This window comes from Aquarana catesbeiana, linkage group LG11 (assembly GCF_042186555.1).
Source record: "Aquarana catesbeiana isolate 2022-GZ linkage group LG11, ASM4218655v1, whole genome shotgun sequence".
Taxonomy (NCBI): Eukaryota; Metazoa; Chordata; class Amphibia; order Anura; family Ranidae; genus Aquarana; species Aquarana catesbeiana.
The window spans coordinates 7,361,151-7,373,298 of record NC_133334.1 but is presented as its reverse complement, the minus strand read 5'-3'; the positions used below and the strand labels follow the sequence as shown (position 1 = coordinate 7,373,298).

Below are 12,148 nucleotides of genomic sequence, written 5' to 3'. Positions count from 1 at the left end.
GTAGGAGGTACATGCAGTGTCAACAAGTTTTAGGGAAGGAGCAGCTGTAGTGTCCACAAGCTGAGGGGGAGGAGCAGCTGCAGTGTCAATAAGTTGGGGTGACCGTATGGACGCATTGTTTGTGGTAAAACATTTTGAGCCGAAAACACTTTACATTTCCTGAAGGACTTTTTCGAGAATTGCCGCCATAATTGCTCCGTGTGCAGAATTGCCGACAATCCCTCAGAACAAGCGGCTCCTTTAAGAGAAGCGGAGAATGGATCAATATGTAATTACCATAATTCTGTGCTAAGCCCCTCCCACACAACAAATGGTGTCGGATTGTAGCAGACCAGCCATACACAGTGCAGCTGGCGGCTCCTTTAAGAGAAGCGGAGAATGTAGCAATATCTGGATACCGTATCTCGGTGCGAAGCTCCTCCCACTAAACATTCATTTTGAGGAGATAGTCGATACGAAATCCTATCGGGGGAATTTTTTTTTTTTTTTTTAAAAGCCCATGGTGTGTGAACACACTCAAAAACTTCACGAGGTGCCAAAAAAACATACACATACAAAAACACACACACACATAAAGAGTGAAACACAAAAACCTGCAACGGGTGTACACAAGTCCTCTAAAATCAGAGGGCCTTGCCCTGATCAGCCCCCGGGGGGGCGTTGGACTCCGGACGGGGACTGGGGTACTTTACACTTGGTCCATCTGGCCGAAACCAGACGGACCCAGTTCTCTGGGAGGTCTGCCGAAACAGACCCACCCAAGTACTAGGTGGGGCTCCCCCGAAGGGAGACCCCATGAGGGAGGGCGAACCAAGCCAGAAGGCCATGTCCACCCCCTCCCAAGACGTTCAGGGCAGGCCCGAGGACCCACACCCTACCAGTCACACGTGCAAAAACCGCGTACCAATATAAATATACAAAAAGTGACAAACAAATAAGGGCTTAAATAAAAGAAAGTGGGGGAGAAGGAAGTAGAAGTAGGGTAGAGTAGAAGTAGAGTAGAGGTAGGGTAGAGTAGAGGTAGAAGTAGAGGTAGGGTAGAGTAGAGGTAGAAGTAGAGGTAGGGTAGAGTAGAGGTAGAAGTAGAGGTAGGGTAGAGTAGAGGTAGAAGTAGAGGTAGGGTAGAGTAGAGGTAGAAGTAGAGGTAGGGTAGAGTAGAGGTAGAAGTAGAGTAGAGGTAGGGTAGGGTAGGCTAGAGTAGAGGTAAGGTAGGGTAGGGTAGGGTAGAGTAGAGGTAGAAGTAGAGGTAGGGTAGAGTAGAGGTAGAGGTAGAGGTAGAGTAGAGGTAGGGTAGGGTAGGCTAGAGTAGAGGTAAGGTAGGGTAGGGTAGGCTAGAGTAGAGGTAAGGTAGGGTAGGGTAGGCTAGAGTAGAGGTAGGGTTAGAGGTAGAGTAGAAGTAGAGGTAGGGTAGAGGTAGAGTGAAAAGTGGCCATTGTGTGAAACTGACCAGGCCCCTCCGGCCAGGAATCGAAAATTCCTCCGGTCCAGGTGGAAAAAAAAAGATGTGAATGGTGCGGTGACCGTAGTGCCATAAATCAGAGTGACCCTCACTCACAGTGATTTTACGGCTCCCCTGGACTGCCACTCCAGGGGCACACTTCTTTTCAGGCCTGACCCTCAGCCGGCCCAGTGCAGTCCTCCATTCCTGCCAGATAGCCCTTCTAGGTTTTCTTGGGGAGAGCCGCGGACACCAAACACAGCCTCCACCCATACTAACCTTTCCAGGCCCCCATCATGGTCCAGTGGATTTGCATGGCAACACCTTGATCTCGTGGTCAGGGTGACGGCTCCTCCATCGGACGCTGACAAGAACAGCGACCACACCAACCCTAGCCAGAAGCCCGGGATGACCCAGCCCTTTGGCCAGACCAGTGCAGCACCCATCCCCATCAGGAGTCCCCTTCTAGGCCTGCTCAGACTCGACCATTCACCGGCCTCCATGACCTAGGAGCGCCTGCGTGGCCCCTGCTGAAACAGACCACCCCAGGTAGCGTTACGCCAAACGATTTGCATAGCCCTCCCCGTTGGGAGCACAGCGCCTCCTCTGTCCTGGGGCCTGCCCTGGAAGTCTTGGGAAGGGGTGGACATGGCCTTCTGGCTTAGTTTGCTCGCTCTCATGGGGTCTCCCTTCGGGGAAGCCCCATCGAGTACTTGGGTTGGGTCTGTTTCGGCAGACCCTCCAGAGAACTGGGTCCGTCTGGTTTGGATCAGATGGACCAAGTGTAAAGTACCCCAGTCCCCGTCTGGAGCCTCACGCCCCGGGGAACCATTGCAAGGCCCTCTGATTTTAGGGGTCCTGTGTACACCCGTCTCACGTTTGTGTTTCACTCGTTATGTGTGGTACATTTTTTTGGCACCGGGTGAAGTTTTTAAAGTGCGTTTCACACACCATGGGCTGTCAAAAAAAAAAAAAAACGGCGCCTCCTCTGGCAACTGATAAGATCAGATCCTACACTTGATCTTCGCCAAAAGTCCGAGAAGAAGAAATCCTATCAGGAAATGATGACCACGCCGGACATTGATGTGATTTTTGGTTGTCGTTGTTTCGGGTTTGTTGATGTGGATTTCCCCTTTAATTCCCTGTGCAGGTCATTGAGCTGCGCCGGCCCATGGACTCCCGCCTGGAGCACGTGGACTTTGAATGCCTCTTCACGTGTCTCAGCGTCCGACAGATCATCCGGATATTCGCCTCGCTGCTCCTGGAGAGACGAGTCATCTTCGTGGCGGACAAGCTGAGGTAACCATTGGCTGGAATGGCCACCAAGAACATTTGTAATGGCGTTTTTAATATTTGCATAACTCCTCCCACTGCTTGCATCAGGGCCGAGGGCTCCTGAGAGGAGTACTGAGGCCGGGGGCTGGGATGTTTTTTCAGGAAGCTATGTGCTGGCCCCTCCCACCAGCCATGATCTGCCTGCATTGCATAGAGAAGCACAGAGATACAGTGATGATGTCACTGTGACTAAAAAAAAAGGAAGCTTTATTTAATTATCTTTTTTTAGCAGGTTGATGAGCCACGGAAGGTAAATTATAAGCAGAATAAACTTCAGCTTTTCTATATACCCGTATATTTAGCCAGTGTGCTCACTGGGGGGGTCACATGTCTGAGAAATGAGTTATGAGGTGTCTGAGCCCAGTGATTGGTGGAGATTAGAATATGACTGCGAGCATTGTCTCAGGACGACTACACATTACCCCTTTGACCTCATTGGGAATTAGACTTTGGAGGGGCATTAATCCCAGCGCCATGTCTATTCTTTTTTTATGGCGTCTCTCGCTGTGTCACAATAGCAGCAGACAGCTCAGAGCCAACGTGAGGGGTAAAGACAACAGTTTTCATTGGCAGGCGGAATCCTCTGGAATCTCTGCAGCAGCGAGAGACGAGGAATGTTTAGATGAGTCGGTGACCCCGTCCCATGTAGAGCGCCCCGATCCGAAAATAAACACCACGCCGATTATGAACTGATCCGAGTTCCCGAACCGTGACGTCCGTGTCCCCCATATTGGGACCAATCCTCATCCTCATCCTCGGTCTCCATTCCTATTCTCTGTGTGCATGTCCTCCTCCTTTCCCTTCCTTTTCCTTTCCCTTTCCTTGCCCCTCTTCCTTTACACTTCCCCTCCTTTCTCATCTTTCTTCTATCTTCTTTTTTCTCTTTGTTCCCCTTTTTTTTTTTTTCTCCTCTCACTTTTCTTTTCTTTTATCTTAACCCTTTCCCTTACCTTTCTCCTAACTCCTTCCTTCCTTCCTTCCTTCCTCCCTTCCTTCCTTCCTTCCTTCCTTCCTTCCTTCCTTCCTTCCTTCCTTCCTTCCTTCCTTCCTTTCCCTTTTCTTTGATCTTCACCCCTTTCTATTTTCTTTCTTTCTCCTCACCCTTTTTTGTTTCTTTTTATGATCACTATTTCCCTTTCTATTTTGCCTCTTCCTCTTTCTTCCTCTTCCTTTTTTCTCACCCTTGTCTTGCGTTGTATTTTTCCTTTCTCATCTTCCTTTCCTTTTTCCTCTTTTTTTCAACATTCTTTCTCTTCTTCAGTTCCCTTTTTTATATTTCTCCTAACCCACGTCTTTCTTCCCCTCATTTCCCTTTTATTTCTCCTCTTTGCTTTCTGTTATCCTCCTCCTCCTTTCCCTTACCCTCTCTTTTCTTCTTATTTTTTCCTTACCTTTCCCTTTACTTTATCCTCTTCCTTATTACATTTTTCTCCTAACCCCTTCCCTCCTCCCCTCCTTTCTTTCCTGCTCCTCTTTTCCCTTTCCTTTCTCTTCACCCCTTTCATTTCCCCCTTCTTTTATTTTATTTTTTCTTTCCCTTTCCTTATCTTTCTACTCTACCTTTCCCTTTCCTATCTTCTCTTACTTTCCTTTGACTCCTCACCTTTTTGTTTCCCTTTCTGTTTACTATTTCCCTGTCCTTTCTCTTTTTCATTGTCTTTTTGCTCTTTTTTTACACTTCCTTTCTCGTTTTCCTTCCCCCTTTTTTTTTCTCCCTGTTTCTTTCCTGTACCTTTTTTCCTAACCCATTCCTTCCTTTCCCTTTTCCTTTCCTCTCTCCTTGCCCTTTCCTTATCATTTTACTCAACTTTCCCCTTTTTTTCCCTCTTCTTTCTTTCCCTTTGTCTCCTCATCCTTCCCTTTCTGCTCACAATTTCCTTTTCCTTTTTCTATTTTATACTTCATCTCTTTTTCTCTTTACACTTTCAGTTATCCTCACCCTTTCTCCTAACCCTTCTTTCCTTCCTCTCCTTCCTTTCCCTTTCCTTTCTCTTCACTCTGTTCTTGTCTCCTCCTCCTCCTTTTCCATTCCCCTTCCCTTTATCCTCAGCCTTTTGCTTTCCTTTCTTCTTGCCCTTTCCTTATCTTTCTACTCTACATTTTTTCCTTTCCTTTTCTCCTCTTTCTTTCCCTTTTTATTATCTCCTCACCCTTTTTCTTCCCTTTTACACACTATTTCCCTTTTTTTCTTTTTATTCTTCCTCTTCCTTTTTCTCCTCACCATTCTTTTGTCCTCTGCTTTTCCTGTACCATTCCTGTTCTTTTCTCCTCAATCTTTCACATTACTCTTCTTTTTTGCCATCCTTTACCTCTTCTTCTCTCTGCCCCTTTCCCTTTTTCCTCACCCTTTTCTTTTTTTTCTTCCTTCCCTTTATCCTCCTCTCTCTCCCCTTTCCTTTACTCTCGTCTCCTCTCCCCCTTCATTCTCTCTCTTCCTCTTTCTGTTCCTATCTTCTCCTCTTTCCTCTCTTCTCTTCTCCTCCTTTCCTTTCCTTTCCTTTCCTCTCTTCTCTTCTCTCTCTTCTCTTCTCTTCTCTTCTCTTCTCTTCTCTTCTCTTCTCTTCTCTTCTCTTCTCTTCTCTTCTCTTCTCTTCTCTTCTCTTCTCTTCTCTTCTCTTTCCTCTCTTCTCTTCTCTTCTCTTCTCTTCTCCTCCTTTTCTTTCGCTCTTCTCCTCTTTCTTCTCTTCTCTTCTCTTCTCTTCTCTTCTCTTCTCTTCTCTTTCCTCTCTTCTCTTCTCTTCTCTTCTCTTCTCCTCCTTTTCTTTCGCTCTTCTCCTCTTTCTTCTCTTCCCTTCTCTTCTCTTCTCTTCTCTTCTCTTCTCTTCTCTTCTCTTCTCTTCTCTTCTCTTCTCTTCTCCTCTCTTCTCTTCTCTTCTCTTTCCTCTCTTGTCTTGTCTTGTCTTGTCTTCTCTTCTCTTCTCCTCTTTCCTTTTCTCTCGTCTCTTCTCTTCTCCTCTCCTGATTCCTTTTTTCTCTCTTCTCCTCTCCTCTCCATTTTTCTCTCTCCTCTCCATTTTTCTCTCTCCTCTCCCTCCAGTCTGTCTCTCACACATCCATCTTGTGCACTGCAGACCTCTACATCTGGTGGGGGTTGGGACTCACTGACTGGGCCTGTATAATTCTCTATGAAGATGTTATTTTTAGTGAGGTCTCTGCAGAGACAGCTCAGTATGTGGATAGTCTGTGGATGGAGTGATGGTCATATGGACTCCATACATTGACCTCCCTCCCCCCCTCCGCCCCTCCACAGCGGGTCACTGTATTCCGGGATCGGTGCAGACGCGGAGCGTGGGAACTGACCGCACACAGACATCACTGATTACCATCCCTGTCTGAGACCAGGGCTGGGTGCAGCATGGACTCCTCTCCACTATCAGATATGGGAGAGGGGAATCCCCCCCCAATGGGGACACAGAAAGCAATAAAGGCCCGACAGAGGATCCAACCCTGCTACACCCCACACAGATATCTGTGACTGTAATAAGGACAGTTCTGCCTTTGTGAGCCCAGAACAGCGATAAGAACAGAGAACAGCAGCTGCATAATTATTACAGTTCATGAAAAGTTCAGTGTAGGGAAAATGATTTCACTAATTCTAACAAATGACCCGATCAGTCTCTAATAAACAAGCCGAGAACACTGAGGACTGATCACCAAATAACATCAGAAGACAGAGAAGAGCAAAAGCTGACCTCTGATTGGCTGCTCTGAGCCTCTGGGGTATGAAAAGTATGCATGTCTGCCATATGCAGCTCCTCAACCCAGCAGTCAGAGCTTTGCTGCCACCTACAGGCAGTTGCAGGCATGACACCTCAGTCCCACTGGTAGGCTGCAATGGCTGAGCTCTATCGGTGTAACCGCAGCACTCCATCACTTCTCACCAAGGCCTGGAGCTTCCGACAAACCTCACATCATTGTGCGGCTGGGTGAAGAGCAGCTGTCGGGATTCCCTCTGTCTGGATCTCATGCTTTCAAAGATCAAAAGGCTATAAAATTAGATACATTTTATATAAAAACAAAATTAATACATTTTTGTACCAATTGCACGCAAAAACAAAATAATACATTTTATACAAATTGTATAAAAAAAAAAAAAAAAAAAAAAAAACTAATACATTTTATACTAAAACAAATTAATACATTTAATGCAAATTTTATATAAAAACATATGAATACATTTTATACAAATGTTAAAAAAAACAAATGAATACAAATTATACAAATGTTTATACAAAAAAACAAATAAATACAATTTATAAAAATGTTATACAAAAATAAATGATTACAATTTTATGCAATTTTTTAATACAAAAACAAATGCATACCTTTTTTATTTTTTTATTTATTTTATTTTTTTTTTCATTTTGTACAAAATCCAAATGAATACAATTTTTATACAAACTTTTTATTCAAAAACAAATGCATACTTTTTTATAAAAAATTAATACAAAGACAATTGAATACATTTTATACAAATTTTATACAAAAACAAATGAATACAAATGTTATACATAAACAATTAAATACATTTTATACACATGTTATACAAAAACCAAATTAAATACAAATTATACAAATGTTGTACAAAAATAAATGAATACAATTTTATGCAATTTTTTAATACAAAAACAAATGCATACCTTTTTTTTTTTTTTTTTTTTTTTGTACAAAATCCAAATGAATACAATTTTATACAAACTTTTTACACAAAAACAAATGCATACATTTTTTATAAAAAATTAATACAAAGTCAAATGAATACATTTATACAAAAACAAATGAATACAATGTTATACATAAACAAATATATACATTTTATACAAATGTTATACAAAAACAAAATTAAATACAATTTATACAAATTTTATACAAAAATAAATTAATACAATTTTATATACTGAAACTAATCAATAAAATGTATGCAAATGCATACTTTTTTATTTTGTACAAAACAAATAAACAAACAAAAACACAATTTTTATACAAATTTTGTACAAAAACAAATGCATACTTTTTTTTTTTTTTTATTTTGTACAAAACAAATGATTTTGACGTTTTATACAAAAACCAAATACATTTTTATACAACAACAAATTGAATACAATTTATACAAATTCTATACAAAAATTAATTAATACAATTTATACCAATTTTTATTTTATTTTATTTTATTTAAAAACAAATAACTCTTATACAAAAATGAACGCTCAAGGCCTTCTGCAATCTGCTGCCTTCAAACTCAGCATTTTTTTAAAACAAAACCAAATTTTTTTTCACATTTTACTTTTTATATAAATATATACTGTATATCCTTGGATTATTTTTGCTTTTTCAAATACCTGTGAGCGCCCTATACTATTGTGTGCAGGGATTAACTATTGCTTTGAATAATAATATTATTTTTATTATACAGGAATTATATAGCGCCAACAGTTTGCGCAGCACTTTAAAATAATATAAGGTGAGATCGTACGGAGGGCCCTGCTCATAAGAGCTTACACTCTAATAGAAGGAGCAAGTGGTACAGAATGTAATAACTGTGGGGGATGAGCTGATAGAAAAATGAAAAGTGCAGTTGTTGGGTGGAGGCAGGATAGACTTCTCTGAAGTAATGAGTTTTCATGGATCACAGAGTAGGAGATAGTCGGATTGAGGTGGAGAGTTCCAGAGGATGGGAGAGGCTCTGGAGAAGTCCTGGAGAAGAGCTTCTGAGGAGGAGACAAGAGAACTAGAAAATAATAAACAACGTAATAATAATGTCTATAACATAAAAGTGATTTGTAGAAAGTCATATGTAGAGTCAGTGAAACAGTATATATAATTATCGGAGACCCTGGTGTAACGCCTCCTGTCCTTTGTCTCCAGCACCCTGTCCAGCTGCTCTCATGCCGTGGTGGCCCTCCTGTACCCATTCTCATGGCAGCACACCTTCATCCCTGTCCTGCCATCCTCCATGATTGACATCGTCTGCTGCCCAACACCCTTCTTGGTTGGTCTCTTGTCCAGCTCGCTGCCCAAACTAAAGGAACTGCCGGTGGAAGAGGTAAGTCATGACCCAACCGCATTGAACATTGAGCTATATTCATATTCTCAGTTCCTTCTCACACCCGGTTCTTGTCATTTGTGGAGGAGTTTAATGTGACAAAGATATAATTGATACCCATTCCTTTTTTATTGTGTTGTTATTATTATTTCCCTGTGGAGTTTCCTGGGAAGAACTCAGATATGATGGGGTGGTCTCAATGGAACAGCCTCAGAGAATGTGTAAGACGTTCTAGGATGATCCCATTGCTGATGACACAGACTGGTCTCAGAGATGTTGGTTCTGATTCTATTATTGTTGACACTGTATTGGATAAATTATTTTATAGTTCGACCATTCTTGGAGAAGGTCTCAAGAGTGTTGGGATAATCTTGTTATTGCTGGAAAAATTATACTTGTGATGGTTTCAGGGACGATTGAATGGTCTCTTTATTGTTAGGAGAGGCTTGGAGAATGTGTGATGGTCTCATAGATGTTAGGACAGTCTTGGGGAATGTTTGATGTTCTTGGGGATGGTCAGATAGTCTCTCTATCATTAGAACAAGCTGGGCAAAATTTTGATGGTCTCTGGGATGTTCAGATGGTATTTTTATTATTAGGACAGTCTTGGGTTATGATGAATGCCGATGTTTGGATGGTATTGGTTATTGCTAGGACAGTAATGGAGAAGGAGGTAATGGAGAAGGATGGTTCTAGGGATGTTTAAATGGTCTCTTTATTGTTAGAACAATCTTGCAGATGGCATGATGGTTACAGGGATGTTTGGTCTTGTTATTGTTGGGACATGAATGGAGAATGTGTGGTGATTTTTGGAGATGTTGGGTGGCCTTGTTATTGTTGGGGCCATAATGGAGAAGGTATGATGGTCTCAGGGAGGTTGGGATGGCCCTGTTATTGTTGGGCCATAATGGAGAATATGTGATGGTCTCGGTAATGTTGTGATGGTCTTGCTGTTGGGGCCATGGTGGAAAATGTGTGATGGTCTCAGGGATGTTGGGACAGTCTTGGTATTATTGGGGCAGTAATGGAGAAGGTGTGATGGTCTTTGGGATGCTGGGATGATCTTGCTGTTAGGGCAGTAATGGAGCAGAGGGATATTGGGTTGGTTTTGTTGTTGCTAGGGCAGTAATAGAAAGGGTTGATGATGGTTTCGGGGATGTTGGCATGGCCTTGTTTTTTAGAGCAAGTAATGGGGCAGTAATAGAAAAATGTGATGGTCTCAGGGTTGTTGTGATGTTCTTACTATTGTTGGGTAAGTAATGGTGAATGTGTACAATAGACTCGGGGGTGTTTAACTGGTCTTGTTAATGTTAGGGCCATAATAGAGAATGTTTGATGATCTCAGTGATGCTTGGATGGTCTTGGTGTTATTGGAGCAGTCATTAAAAATGTGTGATGGTGTCGGGGATGTTTTGGATGGTCTTGTTATTGTTAGGGCAGTAAAGGAAGAAGGTATAATGGTCTTGTTATTGTTGGGGCGATTATGGAGAAGGTGTGATTGCCTCAGGGATGTTGGGATGATCTTGCTTTTAGGGCAGTAGTGGAGCAAGGAATGTTGGGATGGTTTTGTTGTTGCTAGGACAGTAATAGAGAGTGTTGATGGTCTCGAGGATGTTGGCATGGTCTCGAGGATGTTGGCATGGCAATAATGGAGACGGTATTATGGTCTCAGGGATGTTCGGATGGTTTTGGTATTGTTGGAGCAGTAATTTAGAGCGTGCAATAGTCTCAGGGATGTTTAAATGGTCTTGTTAACGTTAAAGCCATAATGGAGAATGTTTGATGGTCTCAGGGATGTTGGGATGATCTTGTTGGTAAGCCGTAATGGAGCAGGTGCGATGGGCTGAGGAATGTTGGGATGGTTTTGTTGTTGTAGCAGTAATAGAGAGAGAGGGTTGATGGTCCTTAGGGATGTTGGGATTTTCTTGGCAGACAAACTTGAAATTAAAATCTGTAATAGCTCAACCAACCCCGTGGTAGTACATATCCATGGAACTTCACTCGCCATACAAACATGATTAGCAAAAAAGATTTACTGATGTCAAAAATAAGAAAGACATTTAAAAAATCATACATACATTTGCATTGAATCTCTAAAATCAAAAGGACCATCTCTGGACAGGTGGTGCAATTCCACCCAAGTTGCAGAAGTTGTAAAAATGCTGTGGCACAGCTGGGATAATATCCCCCAGGTCTAAATGACCTATGAAGAGTGACCCAAGTGTTAAATCAAGGTTGAACTGATATTCGAAAAGGGAGGATGAATGAAGTCAAACCACAAAATTTGAAGCTATGAGATGATATCAATGGTTCTCCTGATCTGCACTGGAAAAAACTGTGGACAAGTAGATGATTGTATTAGGGTGGAAGGTAGCTGTGAAGAAAGGGGGGGGCATTGCTAGGTAACAGTGGTCAAGAGGAGGTGTGCAAGAGGAATGATAATAAATATTTAGTGTCCAATAGTGATGTAAGGCTGACTGGAACCATAAGAACATAGTCCTCCTTGACCTCCCTCTCACTGTACCAATAAGAGTCCTTATGAAGACCCGCAATCACACCCCAAATAAAACAGCAAAATGAAGAGGTAATCCTTTCCAGAAAGTAATAGTCCTTTCCCAAGAATGGTAAATGTATTGATACTTATCAGCTTGTGATCAAGTCCACAGATCCAGGATCCTGGGGTGAGTTCCTCACTTGTCTTTGAAAACAGCAGTCTTGCAAAATATATAGAATCATATATGGGTCAAAAGCATGTAGTCCAGAGATGGGCCGTGATGTTCTTGGTATTGTTAGGGCAGTAATGGAGAAGGTGCGATAGTCTCAATAATGTTGGGGTGGTCTTAAAAGGGTTGTGTTAATTATCATTAATGATCTCTATATTATTGGGACAATCTTTTATAAAAGTCTCAGGGATGCCAGGATGGGTCTTGAAGATCACCCGTCTATACTGACCAAAAATGCATTTATTTTGCATTATTATTATTATTATTATTATTAATAATAATAATTTTTCTCATTATTTCTCTTTATTACTATTATTATTTCTATTATTATTGATACTTCAATATATACATTTCACGTCTGGGTGTTTTCTCTTCATTGTGAAAGCGTTTTATTTATTTTATTTATTTATTTATTTTTTTTATACAAAAATTCAGTACATTCTGATCAACAAATTCCATTATTTATTTTGATAATTGAAAAGACTAAATTGGAAATAAAATAACAACGTTGATGGCAAAATTCCCAGAATCAGTCTGGTGGGACTGGAATATATGGCCACCTTTTTTAGATTTTGTGTCACGCTGACACTTTGTGTAGATGAATGGACA

The 12,148-nt window shown here is 41.6% G+C and overlaps 1 protein-coding gene across 1 annotated transcript in view; it reads left to right on the top strand.

The window, feature by feature from the left end:
• DENND2B (DENN domain containing 2B) overlaps positions 1–12,148 on the top strand; it is a gene marked incomplete in the record, with an annotated part of 128,496 nt that overhangs the window by 109,112 nt on the left and 7,236 nt on the right. Inside the window, 2 exon segments of the mRNA XM_073603977.1 lie at positions 2,589–2,737; positions 8,639–8,816. Of these exon segments, the coding sequence (XP_073460078.1) occupies positions 2,589–2,737; positions 8,639–8,816 (327 nt within the window).